Raw genomic sequence first — 22,697 nt, 5'->3', positions numbered from 1 at the left:
TTTTTTCATCGAAAAACTGTTACCTTCAAGCGCGAATAACTCGAAAAATATTAGTTTTATAAAAAAAATGTAAAAAACATGTTTTTCTTAGAATTACTTTTTACATCGGTTTGCATGGTTAAAATGTAATAAAAAATTCCCGCCCCCGAGATGGGGTGGCAACCACCCCCAAGGTTTTAGCGTACAGCGGCATGGTATAGAAAATGATCCTTGGACTATTCTTTACCTTCTTTAAAAAATTCAAGTAAATCCATGCTGGACGAAAAAATTGCGAGCCAAAATGCTTCATTTCCTCGACTATTACTGATTTTTTGTTATTAATTTTAGACCATAAACGTAACTTGCCCTGAATCAACTTTAACAAAGGACGAACCCTCGGAAAAGCCCCATATTTCTAACGTAAGTTAAAGAATTATTAGGTTAATAATTAGCAGTCATTGGGAATCCCTTTTGTAATCTTTTAATTAATTTAAATTGTTTAAATTTAGTTTTAAAATGTACTTTTTTACAGTCTTACTTTTAATTTTTTAGATCGAAACTAATAATTCCATTGTTGCCCTTTCACATAGAAAAAAGAGTTTGGGATAAAAAGAATTTCTGTCCAATTTGTTTCGTAGAAGTGAGTCATTTTGCAAGACATTTGGAAAGAAAACATGATGACGAAAGTCGAGTAAAAAAGATTTTATCTTTTCCAAAAGGATCTAATGAAAGGAAAACCTTATGGGATTATTTACGCATGGAAGGAAATTTTCATTTGTTTAGAGAAGAAAAAAAAGTGGTGGCTGTTCGAAGGCCCACGGAAGCCCAAGCATTAGACTTTGACGATTTTGTTGTTTGCGAAAACTGTTCTGGGGTGTACAAAAATTTTTTTTCTATAAGCATGCTAAAAATGCCAAGAAAAACACTGGTACAAAGTGTGGGCGACTAAATGCCTTAACTCAATCCCAAACATTTTCAGCGGATTCTCGCTGCCAAAACAGTTTTTTATCACAGTCAAGATTAAAGAAAGAGGTATTTTGCATTATGAAAGCAGATAAAATAAGCGCCACCTCAAAAAATGATATTTTTAATATGTTTATTCGGGGAAACCCATCTTAAAAAACATAAAAGAAAGCAAATTGTAACAGTAGCAACAAAATGAGAGAATTAGCAAGACTTTTGATTGCTCTTAGAGAGTTCACACCTGTTCAGAACCTAATTGATGCTATGAAACCAGAATTATTTGACGATTTAGTTACGGCCACAAAAGTAATTTCGGGATTTAGCAATGCCGATAAAAGCTTTAAATCTTCTTCATTAGCACTTCATATGGGTACCACTTTAAAACAAGTATGCGATATAACTAATCGAATGATTTTAAAAAAATTTCCATTCTTTACCTTTAAAAACCCTAATGAGGAAAAAAAGCATTCCAGATTTTAAAACATTAGAGACCAGTTGGGCCAATGAAATTTCTTCATTAGGCCTTAAAACAATAAAAGAACGGCAATGGGAAAACCCCAAATACTGCCGGTGACAAGTGAAGTAATTAAGTTTAATAGTTTTGTCAAAAATCAGGTTGAAGACAGTGCCAAAAAATTAAACAAACTTTTAGAAAAGAAGGGGAAACAAAATGACAAAAATAATTTACTTCCTTTATATAAAACCTTAGCAAAAGGAGTAATGGCCCTTCTTTTAATACTAAATAGAAAACGCATCGGTGAGATTCAATACCTTGAAATTTCTACTTACAAAAGATCATTTGCGGACCCCAGTGTTCAACAAGAAATTGCTGAAAGTTTAACTGTTTCAGAAAAACTATTGTGTAGAAACTTTTAGAAGAATTATTTTATTTTAATTTCTCCTTTTTTAAACGAGAAAATTGAGCTGATGATTAAAATAAGAGAAAAAATAAAATTAATTCCAAAAGATAATAAATACATTTTTGCAAATCCCAATTCGTCGAAAGGTTGGTTTCATGGAACAAGTGTAATTAAACAATTTGCAAAAAGCTGTGGGGCAAAGGATCCCAACTCTCTAACTTCTACCGAATTTCGAAAACAGACTGCTACAATTTTACAGATTATGGATATTCATAATACTGACATGGAACAATTAGCCACTTTTATGGGTCATACAAAAAAAACCATGAAGAATGGTATAGGTAAGCCAATCTTGTTAAAACGGTTTATTATTATATTAGCATAATTAATAGTTGTAATATTTTTTTAGACTTCCTCAAGATCTATACCAGACTGCAAAAATAGCCAAACCAATGATCGCTTTAAATAAAGGTGATGTTAATATTTACAAAGGAAAGAGCTTAGACGATATCAATATAGAAGAAAATGACTACTTGGAAATTGAAAACATAGAAACAGAAGTAAATGAAATAAATGAAAAGGTAGGATTAGTGTACTCGCATTGGTAATTGCCTAAAAGTTTAATAATCCATTTTTTAAAATTAACAGAGCCTACTCATTCTTGGAGTCCTAAAAGTAATTGTAGCGATGTAACTGACGAAAAAATTGAACAAGCTAATAAAAATGGTAGGTAAAAGATTATTATAAACGAAGTCTTAAAAAATCATTACAATAAATATTATAAATGAAAAAAAAAAGATGAGTAGCTCCTAACTCTTAAAGCAGTTTTCTACTTAAAAGTAACAAATAAATAATTATTATTAATCTGCAGAAAAAGTTTCGTCGAAGGGTAAAAGAAAGTTATCTACCGATGAAATGACGCATCCAATGCAAAATAATAAAGGTAAAGAAGTTTTAATAAGAGTATATCGAAAAAATGCATGAAAGATTTTATTTTTTTAGTTACAAAAAGAAAGCCAACTACTGAAAAAACCGAAAGCAGTTCAAATGGTAATTTCTTTAGATAACTATTACTCTGCTACTCGTAATACAATTGTTTTAATTTAATAATATATTTGTTACCTAATACGATTTAAAAAATATTTATTCGTAAAAAACTCTAATATAATAATTTTATTCGTAAAAGGACAATTACCTGCTTTTGTTAAAATTAAAAATGCTTTCCAAATTATATAACTAATTAAGGGCACATTTTTTGTATTAATTTTTATGTATTATTTTTTTATGTATTAACTCTTTTTAGCGATTGCAGGCACCGATGGACCGAAAAGGACAAACAAACGATGCTTAAATACTTTACAAGATTCATAAAAGAAAAAGAGTTCCGAAAAAAGCAGACGTACAGGAATTTAAAAAAAAAATAAAGCTGGAGAAAACTTTAAATCAATTGATGGGGTAAAAATTAAAACGTTTGTTTACAATTCTTACAGAATGTAGTTTTTGTGAAGTTTTTATTAAATAACGTGTTTCTAAACATTTGTGTTTTAATTCGATTTCGTTTGATATATATTTTTCGGTAAAAATTCATTTAATCTAGCAAATCAGATTTTTAACAAAACTATGATTAATAAAATAGTATCTTATATTATATAAAATTCTTGTGTCATAAAGTACGTTCCCAAACTCCTCTGAAACGGTTCGACCGATTTTTATCCCCCTAGATGATAAGAGTTGTCCACCCCTAAAACATTTTTTTGGTCTTGTATTTTATTATCTTTTTATAATATGGATTAAAAAATACATACAACTTTAAATTTTTTCATCACACAAACGTTATTTTTCCAACTTAGCGGTAAATACAAAATCCCACCGAATACAACCAATACTTAATCAATAATCTGGTGAAAAGTAGCCTGCTGACAAAATATAATCAGTCCCGCGATTCTGTTTCTCGGCTACACGATTTACGCCGTCTTTAAATATGGCGGAGGACAGTCGTTCTTTTGGAATCGCGTCCCTGGCTAAAATAACGTTCAAATGAAATTTCTTTCGTAAATTATAACAAAGCAATGTTGCCGGGTTTTGGGTCTCGCATATAATGTTTGATCAATCTGGGTCTCGGATGGACATACAGCTTACATACAGTCTACCTGTGCGCCGCCTGTGGTGCGTTTCTATGAACTAAATTTCATATATTTTGCGATAGCAAACAGACTTCCGAGTCCAAAAAAAAATTTTTGTTGATCAGTTTTTTTTGATAAGTTGGACCTTCTGCAACCGATATACACGATAAAACCATGCGAGTCCCGCTGAAGGGTCTCGCATGGTCAAAACGGGTCTCAGACGGTGCGCAGCATATGGCAAAATGGGACTCACATGGCCGGTGTGTACGTCTATATATATATATATATATATACATAGAATTAAATAACCTTACAGTGTAAATTGTTCGCTGAAAAACCCTCCACAAAATTGATATACTGCTATTTTATTTTAAAATGAACTGAAAAAAAGTTATAACCTCCAAAAAGAAACTTGTTAAAAAATGTTTACTTATTTTTGTTTATATCTTTTTTGTTGGTCACTTGACGGTAAAAAGTAATAGAAACAAAATTGTAGAAAATTTAATTTTCTTCATTTTATGTTTATTAGATTTTCCGTAGGGTTGGTAGTTTACGAGATATAGCGCGAAACTCCTTTGCACCCCATTTCCAAGATGGCGGCCGGGGGACAAGGGTCCCGACCCCAAAAACTTGAACTTAAGCTTCTACTGATACCACCTACACATTAAAGAAATAAAATTGACTTCTCTAACAAATGCAAGGTATGGCCTAAAAAATGTAACATTTTAATCCTTTTTTCGAACTGCAAATTTGCCACCTCGTATCTCCACCGCTCGCACAGCCATATTGAAAAAATGGCGTCTAATATCAGTTTTTTGGGAATATCTCCTTTTCGACGCATTTTCGAAAAACGTTTATGTATGAAATTAAACTAGAGAAAATTTCCTATAATTCATGTATGTATAGTTTTTTTCATACAATCAATCGTTTTTGCGTCCGAGCGCCGCAAAACACATTTCAATAGACGTTTTGAAAAAATAACTCATTTCTACACCCCCTGGAGATAGAATAAGCCGAACGTTTTTTATGTGGTTTCTCCTGTAGGCCGAGTCCACATGTGAATCTATTTATTTGAAAATTTAGCGCAATCTTCTTTGCTTCGCTGTTCCTGATGGACCAAGTGTTACGACTTCGACCTGAGCTTCGATCGAGACATAGCAGACCGAAGTTCCGTCCGCATCATCTGCGATGTGACAACCATCATACTCATCACACGTCTCTACGTTTTCGATTCTATCGAAAGTTTTTTCAAAAGTAGTCGCCCTTTTCTTCCTTTTAACGTATAGACCAGGGCGGATCTGTGTTGAAGTGGATGTGAGAGGTGGCATTCGGATTTTTGCAGATACAGTTAGGTGACACCTTCAGTAATAACAATTGACTTATGCTCCTTCTCAAATATGTCCGGAACATTAATAAAAAAATAAAATATTTAAAAATTTCAAAAAATTTCGTTTTTTTATACTTTCATTGCTTATAACTTTAAAACGATTCATAATGGAACAAAGTCGTATAGGAATAAAACAAAGATAATTAAATTTTCTATCAGATACGATTGATTAAAAATGTCTTAATTTAACACCCTTGCTGCAAAATAGTAATAAATAGAAAATAAGGGGGCAAAATAAGGGGTTTATATTCAATGTTTTTCAACCACTTTTGTTGCACTTAGAACCTTCATAATTCGCTTAGAAAATTCTTACAATATACTTAAACCCTCCACCAATTTTTTTAAAACTAGACCATTTAAAAGTTTGCTAATTTTTTTACACAAAAAAGGTCCTCTAGTTAGCCAATACACTTTACAGAATTAAAGTCGGATTATTTAGGCGGCTTCAGCACTATTTTAAAGTTATAAACAATGTTTTGGCTTATAATCAAAAACAGTGAGGACGTTTGAGTTTGAATAAACCCATTTTCTTGAGAATGGGCGACTCTGGAGATAAATCCCGAAACAGATCTATTTTTATTTTTCAATTATAATTTTTTGGCATAAATATCATACTAGTGACGTCATCCATCTGGGTGTGATGACGTAATCTAAATATTGGAATTAATTTAATTCAAATTTTTTTTTAGTTCAAACCCGTATAAAAATTATGTTAATGTTTATATTAGTGAATACAAAATTGAATAGCCTTTCGACTGAGCTATCAAACGGCACCTATTTTTATTTAAAAAAATCATCTATTACGTCATCACGCCCATATGGATGAAGTCACTAGTATGACATATATAACAAAAAATTAGAATTTAAAAATAAAAATCGACCTGTTTTGGGATTTATCTTCAGAGACGCCTATTCTCGAGAAAATGAATTTATGCCAACTCAAACGTCCTCACTGTATTTGTTTATAAGCCAAAAAATTGTTTATAACTTTAAAACAGTGCTGAGGCCGCTTAGTTTTAATTCTGTAAAGTGTATTAGGTAGGTAAAGAATCTTTTTATAAGTAAACAAATTAGCAAACTTCTAAATTATGCTTTACTTTTTCTTCAGAGAGTTTTTAAAAATTTTAACTTTTTTAAAAAAATTTAGATTGCAAAATTATTCTGCAAAATTTATCACGTGGAGTTTAATGAAATTTGGTGAACAATTTAAGCATGTTTTAAGAATTTTCTAGGCGAATTACGAAAGTTTTAGGTGCAACCAAAGTGGTTGAAAAACATTGAATAAAAACAGGCTTATTTTGCCTCCATATTTTGTATGTGTTGCTTTTTTTCAGAAAGGGTAATAATTTAAGACATTTTTAACCAGACGTTTATCATAAAAAATTTAATTATCTGTATTTTATTTCCCTACGACTTTGTTCCAAAATTAATCGTTTTAAAGTTATAAGCAAAGAATGTTGTTCTGAAGCTATTTCCTTGTGGCATTTTTATAATCAACTATTTTTAATTGGAATAAGCCACAATTTTACCAAAAAATGATTTTATTAACGTTTCGAAGCCCAAATCGGGTTTCGTTGTCAAAATACAAAATATGTACTACTAAAATAAACAAAAATGTTGTTGCTAAGTAACAAATTTCTTCTAATAATTTATTTAATCTGACTCATTTATATTGGCAATTCAGACGTATATTATATATTTTAAAGTAGAAGACTTTAAAATGATATAGCCAATATTTATGAGTTGCGTTCCTGGGACGACTTTACTAAAAGATAATTCATTCGATTACATGAAATCAATCCCAACTCAAGAACATCCGTCACAAAAAATCATAGCATGTGATCTGTCTTTAAAAAGACAACCAAATGCAACGATGACGGTAAAATTTTCGCGTTAAAGATTCCACAATAAATCACGAGGGAAAACCAGGAAAAAAAATATTAATAAAATCATCTTTTTGGTAAAATTGTGGCTTATTCCCATTAAAAATAGTTGATAAGCAAAGAAAGTAGAAAGAAATCGATGTTTTCGAAATTTTTAAATATTTTAATTTTTTTTAATGTTCCGGGCATATTTGAGAAGGAGCATAAGTCAATTATTACTGTTGAAGTTGTCACCTAACTTTAGCTGCAAAAATCCGAATGCCACCTCGCACATCCAAAAATAAACGTTTTTTCACAGATCGGCCCTGGTCAAGTAATAATTGTATGATGGAATTTGCAAAACATTACAAGTACAACTACAATTTGAGCATTTTAATCCAGCTTTCCTGCATTCGCAGGCTGACATCCTTTTTTACAATTACAATAAATAAGTTTTAATAACGATTATGCAGCGGAGGGTTGGAGCATCTTCACACGAATTAGTCCATTTTTGTTTTCTTTCCATCCCCATTCTTCTGCAATTTTTTTATTCTCGTACCACTGCTGAACCCGGTGATAGGTTTGAAATGAAAGTTGTCGTGCTGCTGCTTCTTTTGGTGGTAGCCACGCAATATTAAAATTACTTTTATATGCTGATATTGTGAAGGATATTCGTTTAACCTTCCGATGACCAACCTTTTTTGTTACACGAATGACCAAGGGGGGGAAAATGACCCCAGGTCTAAAATGTCGAAAATGACAATTAACAAAAAAATGAATTTTTTTCTATGGCATGGATTTTATGTCGTTCAACCAGTCACAACATGAGTATTAGTGTCATGTGTAGTATGTATGTTGACTAAGTGTCTTGTTACTTTGCAAAGTCGACGTCATTAGCGTAAAACTACTTGGAATTACACATAATAGACGGTATTTTACTAAACATCAACTTCAGAATATATTTTTTATTCGTAAACTATAGGGAATTTTTTTTATTTCAAAATATGAGGATATCTAGAATGATATTAAAGTCAAATAAAAAAATAATGAGTTAAAAATTGAAAATACTTTTGAATTTATTAAAGAAAAACATACGCTGGGGTCACAATTTCCCCCACTTGGTCATCCGAAGGTTAAAGACATTTTTTTTCTTACTTTCACATCACTGTAACCGTATAATGGAAGGAGGAAGCGTTCTCCTGCTTTAGCAATGGTCTTTGTATCAACTGGATAATAATGTCGTGTTTCAGTGAATCTTGTCAATATCTTTTGGTACCATTTTAAAATTATGCAAATAATCATATTTTTGTTTACTTTCCAAATCTTCCATATTTAAGGGTTTAAGAAGTAAGTGAAGAAATTCTAAAGCCTTAAATTGTAAATATAATGCCTTTGATTTATTTTTTAGAAGGGGTTGAATATTTACAACGAATAAAATGCAGTCCATAAAATATTACATTTATATAATAACTTTGACATATATCAATTGTCCAGCCACAACTGAATGGATCTAGGTATCAAGGGACATGTACATAATTAGACCTAAACCAAACATAAAATATCACAAAAAGTTACAGAGTCGAGAATTTAATGGTATATCACAAAGATCTACACAATCCTGAGTAATATGCTAGGACAATTCATTTTCTGTTTTTAAATAAAACGACAAAATCGTAATTTATTTTTAATAATGACAGTTTTTAATAAATATTCTGGAATCAGTCATCCCAAATGCCGGATCAGTAGTTATTGAACTGGCTGCTACAGATCATTAGCATGGAAACAATAAGAGACACACCAGAAATATTTTAGTTAATAAAAGAATTGAAATAAAAAAATATGACATAAGACAAGGCCAATTGTAGAAGATTTTCTTCATCATATTATTACAATCAAAAAACTTTAAGCAAAAACTATATCAAATTTAATACTATATTCCTCATCTACAACAAATTGCATGATAGCATCCAAGATGCCTCTCGAACGCAAGCTTGGAAGTAGATCAATTAGTTACTGCCAATCAAGGTATGAAATTCAAACATTTAAATACACAGATATTTCTTGTTCTCGTTCTTCTTTTGGTATCATAACCGTGGTTGTGTCTTTGCCTGTTTGGATATATCCTTCCATTCGAATCTGGCGTATGCCCTTCTTCTCCATTGGATTATAGACCAGTAAGGATCTGTTTTTAGGTGGATGTGAGAGGTGGCATTCAGATTTTTGCGGATAAAGTTAGGTGATAACTTCGTTAATTATAATTGATTTACGCTTCTTCTCAAATATGCCCGGAACATTAATAAAAAAAATAAAATATTTAAAAATTTAGGTTTTTTTCTACTTTTTTTGCTAATAACTTTAAAACGATTCATTTTGCAACAAAATCGTATATGAATAAAACAAAGATAATTAAATTTTCTATCAGATGCGATTGGTTAAAAATGTCTTAATTTATCACCCTTGCTGCAAAATAGCAATAAATATAAAATAAGGGGGCAAAACAAGCCTGTCTTTATTCAATGATTTTCCATCACTTAGGTTACACTTGGAACCTTCCTAATTCGCTTAGAAAATTTTTGTAATGTGCTAAAACTGTACAGCCAATTTCATTAAAATTGACTGCTAGATTTTGAATAATAATTTTGCAATCTAAACTTTTTTTAAAAAATTAAAATTTTTAAAATCTTGCACAACAAAAACTAGAACATATAAAAAATTGTCAATTTTTTTACATATAAAGAAGCACTCCACCTATCTAATGCACTTTACAGAATTGAAATCGGATTATTTAAGCAGCCTCAGCAATGTTTTAAAGTTATAAACAATTTTTTGGCTTATAAACAAATTAGTCCTGTGGCCAGGAGGGGGTGCTACGGGCTCCGTTATTTAGATGGACTTACCCAAGATTATTTTTATGTATTTTTTGACCCGTATAACACGATTTTTTTGGGTAACAGTTGATCTGGATGTCGATAAGATTGTTATAAACAAAGAACTTGAGGAATTACATAACATCGATTTTTCGCAAAATAAAACATTTTTTGTATTTCTTGGGTAATTCTAAGCAAAAAATGTTCTTACAAGTTTTTTCGTAGGATGCATAGTTTTGGAGATAAACGCAGTGGAACTTTCAAAAATTCGAAAAATTGCAATTTTTGAACGCGAATAACTTTTGATTAAAAAATAAAGTAGCAATTCTGCTGACAGCATTTGAAAGTTTTAGTCAAATTATACCGATTTTAATTATTTGCATTGCTGCAAATTAATTTTTTTATTATTAAACAAAGCTATTGATTTATAAGCCAAAAATTGTTTATAAGTTTAAAACATTGCTGAGGCCCCTTAAATAATCCGATTTTAATTCTGTAAAGTGTATTAGATAGGTAGAGCACCTCTTTATATGTAAAAAAATTAGACAACTTCTAAATGGTTTACTTTTTGTTCAGAAAGATTTTAAAAAATTTGAACTTTTTTAAAAACATTTAGATTGAAAATTTATTATGCAAAATCTATTAAGTCGATTTTAATGAAATTTGGTACACGGTTTAAGTATGTTACAAAGAATTCCCTAAGTGAATTACTAAGGTTCTAAGTGTCACCAAAGTGGTTAAAAATATTTAATAACAACAGGCGTATTTTGCCCCGTTATATTGTATTTATTGCTATATTTCAGAAAAGTTAATACGTTTAGACATTTTTGACCAGTCGTATATCATACAAAATTCAATTATCTTTATTTTATTCCTCTACGACTTTGTTCCAAAACGAATCGTTTTAAAGTTATAAGCAAAGAAAGCAGAAAAAATCGACGTTTTTCGAAATTTTTAAATATTTTAATTTTTTTATTAATGTTCCGGGCATATTTGAGAAGGAGCATAAGTCAATTATTATTACTGAAGGTGTCACCTAACTTTATCTGCAAAAATCCGAATGCCACCTTTCACATCCAAAAATAGACGTTTTTTCACAGATCCTTACTGGTCTATTATCTGTTTTAATGATTTCAGATCGTCTTCCACGTCATTCAACAATCTCGTTCTGGACCTTCCTTTTTTTGCCTTCCTATCATTGTAAAATCTTCTTTGTTGTTTTCTCATCGTCTTTTCTCTGCAAATGCCCCAGCCACGATAGTCTTGACTTTTCTCAAATCTCAAATACCTTTCATTAAATTTATTAACCTCGTTGTTTCTCCTGATGCTCCACGTGCCGTCTTCCTTTTGCACCGGGTGTATTAAATTACAGATTATAAAAGGTTCACACTTTTTATACTACACTGTTTAGTTTGACCCTGATCACCAAGGAGAACGTCATGACGGAAGAAATCAAGCGAAGGATAATCCTAGCGAACAAATGCTATTTTTTACTAAGTAGACATATGAGAAGCCGAAACTTATAGTCCGTTTTTTAACGGTAAAATATTGCAAAATCTCTAAATTTTAAAGAACCACTTGGATTGACACGAAATTTGGCATACACATAGCTAACAAGTCAAAGGAAAAAAGTGATATTGTGCCGATATGTGCTTTTGCCCTGGGGGTGAAAAAATATTCGTCCAAAGAAAGTCAGGAAATGGATAAACTGGCTAATTTTAAGTAACTTTTGTTCTATAGAGTTTTTTCACTAAGTCAATACTTTTCGAGTTATTTGGCAGTGAATATGTTCATTTTTTCAACAAAATAACCACGCTTTTAGACGGTTTTTCGCAAATAACTCAATTAGTAAGTATTTTGTCGAAAAAACGTTCTTAGCAAAAATATAGCCTGTAAATTTTTTTAAAAAATGGTGTATATATCACGTCTCTACACCTAGTACAAGCAGATTTATAGCTAATAAAAAATTAAACAAGTTATGCTCAGAATAAAGTAAGTCCCTTTTGGTTTTGGTAAAAAAATCGAGAAAATCACGCCCTAATTAGTATCTTAAATGAACTTAATCGTTACGACTTCACAAGTTTCTTGACTCGTGTATATATTGTTTATATTATATGATCTGTAAGTTTCATCGGTTCAAAGTCCTTATTATTGAAAGGGCTCTAGTTAAAAGGGGTTGAACGAGTCACTGATCACGAATGTATGCAAATTTAGAAACACCAAATCTTAATCAATTTTTGTCTAACAGAAAAACAAAAAAATACATGATATTCAGAAAAGCAAATCTGACTTTTTTTTTGTTTTTCGAGATTTTCGGTATCTCAATAACAATTTTTAAGTTATTTTGAAAAAAAGCTTGTTTTTCAAAATTTAAATTTTTAAAAATTTTACTTTGAAACCAATTTTTTTCAAAAATAAGCACTTTGAATCGATGAAACTTACAGATCATATAAACACAACATAAGTAAAATAATTTGTGAAGCGGTAACGATTAATTTGATTTAAGTTGCTAATTAGAGGGTGGTCTTCCCGATTTTTTTTTTTTTAACAAAAGGGACCAACTTTATTTTGAGCGTAACTTGCTTAACTTTAATGCTAGAAACTTTTGTAAAATCAAAAATAAAGCTTTTTTAAACACTATAAAAAAGTTATAATGGGTTTTCCCCAAAAAGTGCTTAATATTTTGGATATTGCACGTCGAAATTTTCTATTTGAAATTTGGTGAATATGAATCTATTTTTCATTGGTTATAACTCCGGTTCTACGAGATCCAGAGACCTAACGCGTACACCATTTTTTTTTTACTTTTTTATAAGCTATATTTTTGCTAAGAACATTTTTTTCGACAAAATACTTACTTTTTGAGTTATTTGCGAAAAAGCGTCTAAAAATGTGATTATTTTGTTGAAAAATGAACATATTCACTCGCAAATAACTCGAAAAGTGTTGACTTGGCGAAAAAGCTCTATAGAACAAAAGTTACTTAAAATTAGTCAGTTTACCCATTTCCGGACTTATTTTGGACATATATTTTTTCAGCCCCCATAGGGGGTGAAAGTCACCCCCAGGGCAAAAGCACACATCGGCACAATATCACTTTTTTTTCTTTGACATGTAAGCTATACGTATGCCAAATTTCATGTCAATCCAAGCGGTTCTTTAAAATTTAGAGCAAAAACCGTGAAAGAATGGACTGTTAAGCTAAAAAACAAAAATAACCATATACAAAACCCTTATACAACCAGTGTTGACATATGGATCAGAGACATGGACCATCTCCAAGGCAGATGAAAACCTTCTGCTTATATTTGAACGAAGGATCCTGAGAGGAATGTTCGGTGGCATTTGTAAAAATGGTATTTGGAGGAGGAGGTACAACTACGAGGTATACCACAGATATAAACATATATTTGGTGGTAAAGACGTAGTATCTCTTATAAAAATATAAGATGGGCAGGACATCTAGCAAGATCACAGCATAACAACCATCCTAGAAGAATCCTTATGTCACCTGTGGGAAGTAGAAATAGCGGTAGGCCAAAACTTAGATGGAAGGATGGTGTAGATGGGGATGGGAGATAAATAGGCGCAGCAAACTGGCAACGGTTGGCAATGGATAGGATTGACTGGCGTAATAGACTTGGGAAGGTCGAGGCCCTTTCATAGGGCTGTAGCACCATTGATGATGATTTAGTTTGACCCTAAAAAACGTTTCAAATAAGTATCATAAATAGGTACGCAAGGGAGACTGAACATAAAAACAACAATGTTTATTGCATTCAAACATGTAAAAAATATGAATTGAATTGGTAAACAAATAACAAGGAGCCAAGACAGAACATAATGATATATAGAAACTGGAAATAAATAAAAATAACACACGATATAGGTATAATTCTAAGAAATTTTTAAGAAAACAATAATTTCCATTCACAAATGTAAAACTGTTCAAACGTACAAAAATGAATTATGAGTATTTGGGTTACCGTCACCAACCAACTTTCCTTCTTCTGAAAAAGCTACCACAATTATTTTTATCAAAAAGTGATATCGATTTAACACAGGTCTTCTCAATAAGGCGTTACAGAGACCAGGAATATGTAGTTAATTTTTACTGACCATAGAATCCACCGAAACTGAAGGACATAAAATAAAATAATAATAATATAAAACAAAATTCACAAAAATAAAGTTAACCATAAATCTAAACTTTAATGACTTTAACTTACCAATAAAATGGGCAAGGTAAAATATATACATACCATCAGAAGGAAGTACCTACCTAACAAAATAAGGAAAATTACTAAAAACCCAGGATTTGGTGTCCTTAGTACATAGAAGACATCAAATATATTCAAATCTATCAAAACCATATTAATCAGATAGTTTAGTATATTGTTAAAAAATGACTTGTCCTATGATTAAAATATAAGTTTAAATAGTCTTTTATAAACTCTTAAGTATAGGTCTTACCTATATAATATTAGAATAAACATACAAAGATTTGCTCTTAAATATACAAAAAGTCACTGAAGTAACATTTGATTTTGTAAATATATAAAAACCAAATTTATAATAATTTTGTTAAAAAATATTCGTCCAAGCACAAACCATATTATTTATAATAAATTAATATTTTACCTTTACCAAAGGTTGTCTATATTACATTTACAAATCAAACACAAACTACAAAGCTTGTGGTTTAATTTTTGGGAAATCGATTAAAAATTTAAGAATGGCAATTATAGAAGTCGACATAATCTAGTACCACTGTGTTATAATACATTAACGCTTTCGGGTAGGAACCAATAGTGATCTTTGTCACATTACTATTTATCCATCGGCAGACTCAACCTAATTCGTGACATTCCTTTTAAAGCCGCAGGTTCTCTCGACTTTATACTGCATGAGTTTGGTATCATTCTTCGGACCAATAACCAAATAATCTACAAATCAAATTCTGAACGTTAGCAAACCTTGTTTAGGCTTTCTCCTCGTCGAGGTAAGTCTGCTCCCTTTTTTCTGTTACGGAAGCCTAGAATTGGGACCAGCAAACGTTAATAGTGGGGTAGCAAAACTGCTAATGAAGCGGAGACCCTGAAGGTGGTGTAGCTAATAAGCCAAGAGTGAAGTGTTTCTTAAGCTAAGAGTGAAACAGAAGCACAGGTATGTATTCAAGGACAGATCACTGATGCGTTTACGATAACGCAAGGACTGAACAAGGCGACGGACTGGCTCCAACGCTTTTTAATCTTGTTCTTAAATATGTAATTAGACGGTGAGCGGAAATAACATACTTACAAACAAATCTACCCAATTAGTAGCATACGCAGATGATATAAACATAATAAGCAGAACAATAAATGCAGCGGAAGAAACTTACGTTGAGTTGAAAGAGAGTGCAGAAGCAGTAGGGCTAGCAATAAATACAAATAAAACCAGATCAAACCAGACCGGCGCATTAACACTTTATTGACGATATAGAACGTGTGCATAGATTCACGTACCTAGGAATGGATCTGGTCGCAAGAAATGAAGAAGAACCGGAAATAAATAGAAGGCTTCTGCTGGCAAATAAAGCCTATTTCGCGATGGGCCACATATTCAAATCGCGAGACGTACACCGGAAAACAAAGCTACGGGTCTATAAAACAATAATCCGGCCCATGGTAAGTTATGGCTGTGAAACATGGGTGGTGACACAGAAATCTGCCAATGCATTAGATGTGTTTGAAAGAAAAATATTACGTAGGATACTGGGCCCAATAAGTGAAAATAACAACTGGCGAATTAGGTATAATAGAGAAATATACGAGCATATAGCGAACCAACTCTAGCACAATACACTAAACTGCAGAGATTACGGTGGGCAGGGCACGTGGTCCGCATGCATGAGAACAGAATCCCCAGAAAATTGCTAAATGCAAGAATGCAGGGAAAAAGACCTCTTGAAAGAACTAAAAAGAGATGGGAAGACGAAGTCGATGAGGATGCCAGGAACTTCCTGGGAACGCGTTCATGGAAAAGAACAGCGGTAAATCGAAATGATTGGAGAAGCTTGTTGAAGGAGGCCAAGGTTCGATTTGGGCTGTAGTGCCATTGGATGGATGGATGGAAGTGTTTCTTATAATGGACGTAGAGAATCCAACCAACCATGAGAAGGAAGCATCTCTGATGTTACCAGCCATAAAATTTATGGGAATGGCTCTTAATTAGCATTTTTGGCTTGCAGTTTGTATTATCTGCGATATCTTAGGCTCGTTGTACAATTGCCTGTTTTCAAGTTTCGTGCACGCTGCGAGTATGCTGCTTGTTTTTAAACCAAGTCTCCCTTCAATACACATTTCAGTGGTTTCTAGGCGTCAATTAGGGATGGCGGTTGTTGACAAAACACAGGTTTTCCGTTTTTTTAGTCAATAGCCAATACCCAGCAGGTTACAATTACATTGCTCTTTATTTTTCGATTCTCTATTCGAATTGATATCAATCATCAGTGTTGTCAAATCGGTTTCAGTCAGCTTAAACTTGATAGTTCGCGTGCGAGCGACGAAAAATGTTCTTATTTCTACTCTTAATTCATTATTTTTTCCACTTATCCGGTTTTTCACCGGTTATTACTTTAAAATGAAAAAAAAAAACGGTTATAACCGGGACAAAAAACAACCGGAAAAACCGATTATTGCGGAGTAAAAAAAACGGTTTTAGGTTATAACCGGTAGGTTTTTCCCATCCCTAGCGTCAATACACGCCAGAAATAAACAGCTCTGTATTTACGTTGAAATCCATCGAGCGGTCAACATGTACTCACTGATTGCTCAGCACATACTGCCAAACCGAATGACTTGTTTTCAACCCGCATTCACGTGGCGGCGTAGCAGCAACTGGCGTGCTCTCGGTCCACGCGGCTTGCAAGCGGCTTGTATGCCGCGGCTCAGCTCGAGTGTGCAGTGCCTGACTACAACTCATGTTCTGCCGAACCGCCAGCGCAAATGTGCATCGAGGTTTAGGAGAGTTTCTTCTAAGCGTCGTAGTACTCATCAGGAAGTTCGTTACCGGCCAAATGTAGAAGATTGGCTAGAAGGAACGGAGCTTTTTTTTGAGAGGCCTGGTGAGTATGTAACCTAAAATGTGCAAGAAGTTTTCAGGGCCTCTTTAACTCTGATGTTGGAGCTGTCTATCATGAGTAAGACGTATCTTTTGTTGAGAGAACGAGTTCTGTCCTCTATGATTGGGACATTTGCGAGTGAACGTACTAATAATCTCGGATAACATGCACGTTCCCTCATGCATCTCCCAGGATCTTTCTTTTGGTAGCTACAGTGCTAATAATCTACAGTGATTTACAATGATATGTAAATTTTACTGTATTTTTCGTATTTTATGCTTGGGATATAAAAAAATTATGTGAAAGTATACACAAATAAAAATATTTTGAGCTGAACGTATCGTTGCTATATCTTTGAATTTGTTTTTCTTTGTTAAGATGAATTATGCTTCATGGACTTTTTGAATAGATTTGGAGCTTCTACAAAACGCAAAAGTGACATATAGAATAAACAATAAATGTAACATCATTAGTAAATTTAAAGTTGTGCCAAAACATTCTTAGAAACTTTCGAACAGGTTTAGGCCCCTTTTGCAAGAGCGTCTTCAGCCTTGTGACTCGGTTATGCGTCCACCTCGCATGGTTTGGATCCCTCTCTCCTGGCTAGGAGCTTGGCTAGGAGCAAAGCGAGCGGATGGTTCTCTTCAGCTTGGTATTCGAAGTTGGCGGATGAGTCAGGAAGGGAATCGTCTCTGCGTCCATATCGCATGAAAGAGGGGCTTTTGCCAAATCTCATGAAGATGTCTTTACGTTTCGGGTGGTTTTCTTGACCGTTAGACGAGGAGCCAACGGAGCGTTTTGAGCGGGTTTTTTCGTCTTGTTCGTGAAACGATCGACCTGAAAAGAAAAAGTTTAAAATATAATATAATAATTATTGAATCAGTTTAAAATATATTTATAGTACCTATTTTGTAGTTATATCACATTGCCTGCCACGCTTTTAATAGGGATACTACGCTCAGGGGCCACTGATATCCATGGCCATGAAAGTTAGGCACACGTGTATATCAAAAATGAGCGACGAATCTGTGTCTCTCATATATGAGCGACGTAGCACGCAATGTGTTAAAGTACCCTGTAAATAATATCCATACAGTATCTTTTATATACAGTACGTAAATCGTTCAGATGGACATAGGGAATATACATTGAGATAATTATGGTAACTGCGCTCTCTCGATGACAATATGGTTATTAGCATTAAGGGGCATTAACCTCAAAATTGACAATTAATTTCGGCTGACACAAATAAACGTCAAAATATGACGATATAGTAGCTAAATTTTTGGCCTAACGGAACGGGAAAACTGTCCGTTTAATTTTGAAATAAGATTTTAAATAAAAAATATTTAAAAAATTAAAATTCCTAAAATTATTAACAAATTAATCATAATCTTTGTTTTGATTTATTTATTATATTATACTATTGCACCAGAAACTCTTACTCGAACAGAAGCTTCAACTAACACAGGTTAGCGCAGTTGCTACAATTATCTCAATATATAGGGTGTCCAGAAACTCTACCAACAAACGAAGACAGGAGATTCCTCAAATAATTTCAAGACAATTTAACCCAATTCACCTAGTCCGAAAATGCTTCCTAAGGGAGCTAGAGCTCTTTGAAGATGGCGTCTTTTAATTAGTTTTTCTCAAATACTTCCAAAACGCTTCTATTAAAAAAAAAACAAAAAATTGGTACGCATATTTATCTTCCAGAGATAAATCTTTTCCACCCATTGCGAATTTCTAGTACAGATCATAGGCGTCCATTTCGGGTAGGGCAACGGTTATTTTATCGCATAACTTTTTGTCTTTTTAAGCATTTTTGACTCTGAATTATTAAATTGTGAGGTATTCTAGTACTAAAAGGTACTCCTCCTTTAAGTCGATAGGATAAACCGTTTTCTAGAAAAATCGATTTGAAATTTTTTCGTTGCTTGGATTTAAAAAAAAAATTAAAAAAACTATTTAGAAAGTCGAAAACTGGTACATTTATTTATATTCCAGAGATGTACCGAAAGAGATGAATTTCTAGTGTCGGTCATAGGCGTCCGTTTTGGGTAGGTCAACAGATATTTTATAGCATAACTTTTTTTCTTTAATTTTCAAGCATTTTTTACACTAGATTATTAAATTATGAGGTATTCTAGTGCTAAAAGTTACTCTTGTTTTAAGTTGGTAAAAAACATCGTTTTTTTTTGAAAATTTTTTTCGATTTTTTTTTCACATTCCAAAAACGAAAAACTTTCAAATCGATTTTTCCAGAAAATGGTGTGTCCTACCGACTTTAAGCAAGAGTACCTTTTAGTACTAGAATACCTCACAATTTAATAATCCAGTGTCAAAAATGCTTAAAAGTTAACGACAAAAAAGTTCTGCGATAAAATAACCGTTGCCCTACCCCAAACGGACGCCTATGACCGGTACTAGAAACTCGCAATGGATGTAATCGATTCATCTCTGCATAATAAATATGCATACCAATTTTTGTTTTTCGAAATTGAAGCGTTCTGGAGGTATTTAACAAAAACTCATTACATGACGCTATCTTCAAAGAGCTCTAGCTCCCTTAGAAAGCATTTTCGGACTAGGTGAATTGGGTTAAATTGTCTTCAAATTATCTGAGGAATCTCATGTCTTTCTTTGTCGGTAGAGTTTCTGGACACCCTGTATTTATATTCCCCAAGTCCAAAAGTAACATTGAGAGATGGAAAGAACTAGCATTGGACAGAACGAGATGGAGAGAGGTGGTGAAGGAGTGTATAAAAAGACTGAAGTGTAATTAAATAAAATTTATAAGTTTTATAAGTTATGTAAGTTATATTAAGTTATTTATTATATTATTTATGTAATCAGAAATGTAGACATTTTAGCCCTAGGCCTACAAGGCCTGTTGCGCTTAATAAATAAATAATATTTATAGATTAATGCCTTTGGACGAGTATTTTTTTTCTTTTTTGGCTTGGACTATGGTCATTCAGCCAGTCTCAATCAAAAGTAAATGTATTAAAGATATTGCAATTAGTGAAACTTGGTTATTACAATATTATTACAATTTTTTTACTTCTTATTTACCTACTCATTACAGCTAATGTACATACTATGTTAATAAATATAAATATATTATACTACTTAATATTTATCAAGAACACATAGTGTATACATTTTACAAATAAAAATATTAATCTTAATATTAAAATAAATGCATTCTTTTTTGTATTTTATTTTAGTTTTTTTTTTTTTTTTTTGTCACTACGATAGAATGTCAACCCAGTTCAGCCCTGCGGAGGTTTAAATCCTCTTAGTGATTTTTTCTTTAATTTTTTATTATTTTTTTTAAGTATTTTTTTTAATTATTAATTTTTTTTTTATTCATTTTTTTTTATTTTTTTTCTTTTTATTTTTTTTATATTTCTTAAAAATATTTTACAAATACTTATAACTAATTACAATAATATTTTACTATCCGACAAGAAAGATACCAAACAGTCAAAAATTTTCTTTTTATTCAGTGACAGAATAAAGAGAATATTTACAGGGAGTGGGATGTTCTTGTCTATAATTCTTTTTATTAGGTGATTGGTTAGGTGTTTATGCTTTTTGCATTCAAAAAATATGTGGTTCAAGTCACTTTTAACCTCACATTCTTGACAAATATTCGAATCTAATATGTTTATTTTAAATAAATGTGCAGGATAACATGCATGTCCAAATCTAATTCTACTGATGGTGGATATGTATTTGCGAGGGAGGGTGAAATTCTTATACCAAGGTTTTTCCGGAATAATCGGTTGTATCAAACTGTATTGTGTTGTTGAAATGTTACAGTACCTTTCCCAGTGTGTTTTCCAGCTCTTCATCTGTTAATTTCTTAAACAAGCAAAAGCATCTAGAATGCAGGGCTGATATTTGGTTACTGTTCCATGGATGAGGGAATTTTTAGCTAATTGGTCTACATGCTCATTATGTGTAAGTCCTGAATGGTAAATTTGGACGAGTAAGCGCGCTTTGTGTATTATATTCAAATGATATTATTTCTACCGGCACAGGAGCTAAGGTTGGAAATATTATTAGTGGAGCCGAAAGGGTTAAACTAACAAAATGGGGATACAGTACAATACGATAATTCTTTATTTATCGTATAATTTCCGAAAAGATAAGCAGAAGAAGATTAATAGGAAGAAAAAGGCATTCCTCATTAAAAAAATTCGCAAACGATTTACCACTAGTTGCTAGCACAAGAAGATGGCACTTAAAGAAAAATCATCATAATCATTATCTAGCTTCTCTTGTCCACTACTGGACATAAGTCTACTCCATAGACCCCTAAGTAATTCTATTCTCTACAATATGTCTCTCCATCGCGTCAATGGTCTTTACCGGCTTCTTCTATCTTCATCAGATCTCCATTCTAATAATCTTTTTGTCCATGTATCATTGCTAAGCAATGCTACATGTATTACAAATCTCCAATTTAGCCTTAATATTTCTTATCATATTAGTCCAGTCGGGTTAGACTAATAACAGGTCTAACCTTGCATTAGGAGCTTCTCCAAATTTTATTTTTCTAATCTTTAGGAGGAGTCAATAGTAGTGTAAATTTAAAATCTCGACTGAATTCCGCAGTTGCGTTAGCCGCCATCTTGATTTTAAACGAGAACAGTTTTTGCTCAATAGCTCTGCTATTTTCAACTTTTCGACAAAAATTATAACAACCAAAATGGTTGAAAATATGATTTTCTATCATTTCTTTTGTTACAAATTTTTCGTGCCGTCGATATTTTCCGAGTTATGGCGGAAAATAGTGACAGTTAGAGCATGATTATTGAATTATCTCGTTTATTATTAGTTTTACGACAAAAATGTTCCTATACAAAAATAGAGAGAATTAAATTCTACATAATTTTGATTTCTCTAATTTTTTTGTTAAAGTTAATATTTAAGGTAGTACGTATGCCATAATGGCGCGAGCGTAAGGCCTGATTGATTTTGTAGCAATTGTTTTTGTTCAATATCTACGCCATTTTCAACTAAAATTGTTCCAAGTATGATTTGCTACAATTTCTTAACAATTTTTTTCATGCGGTTGATATTTTCCGAGTTAAGTGGGAAAATAGTAAAAAGTGGTGGGGGAACATAATTACTGAATTGAATCTTGTTTCCGAGCTGCCTCAAATTTTATAATTCTATCCTTTAGGGGAGATCAATAGTTGTGTAAATTTAAAATCTCGACTGAATTCCGCGGCTGCATTAGCCGCCATATTGATTTTAAAGGAGAATCGTTGTTGCTTAATATCTCCGCCATTTTCAACTTTTCGACAAAAATGGTAGGAACTAAAATTATTGGAAAAGCAATTTCCTAAATTTTGTTTTCCACAATTTTTTTTATGCGATCAACATTCTCCGAGTTAAGAGGGAAAATGGTGGAAGGGAAGGGGAAGCATAATTATTGAATTGTCTCATTTATTATTAACTTTACGACATAATTGTACATAAACAAAAATAAAGAGAATTATATTTTATACAATTTTTGAAACTTCCAAACAGACAT

At 32.3% G+C, this 22,697-nt stretch overlaps 1 protein-coding gene and 1 long non-coding RNA gene across 3 annotated transcripts in view; one reads left to right on the top strand and one right to left on the bottom strand.

The window, feature by feature from the left end:
* The first annotated feature begins 583 nt into the window (after positions 1–583).
* On the top strand, positions 584–3,336 carry LOC126881552 (uncharacterized). 2 transcript variants are annotated; one of them, XR_007696905.1, is made up of 6 exons: positions 584–2,143; positions 2,212–2,383; positions 2,451–2,528; positions 2,674–2,745; positions 2,805–2,852; positions 3,106–3,336. It is a non-coding gene; the product is annotated as an uncharacterized LOC126881552 (long non-coding RNA). The 2 variants fall into 2 exon arrangements; XR_007696906.1 differs by having other exon boundaries at positions 2,195–2,383.
* Positions 3,337–8,618: 5,282 nt separating this feature from the next.
* The window catches only part of LOC114331237 (FMRFamide neuropeptides), a 486,333-nt gene continuing 472,254 nt past the window's right edge, over positions 8,619–22,697 (bottom strand). Inside the window, exon 3 of the mRNA XM_050645880.1 lies at positions 8,619–17,983. Coding sequence (XP_050501837.1) covers positions 17,709–17,983 — 275 coding nt within the window. The 3' untranslated portion in view covers positions 8,619–17,708. The remainder of the gene's footprint in view (positions 17,984–22,697) is intronic.

Source organism: Diabrotica virgifera, chromosome 3 (genome assembly GCF_917563875.1).
Source record: "Diabrotica virgifera virgifera chromosome 3, PGI_DIABVI_V3a".
In the NCBI taxonomy this organism is placed as follows: domain Eukaryota; kingdom Metazoa; phylum Arthropoda; class Insecta; order Coleoptera; family Chrysomelidae; genus Diabrotica; species Diabrotica virgifera.
Note: the sequence above shows the minus strand (reverse complement) of the source record. Positions and strands in the feature narration are given on the sequence as shown.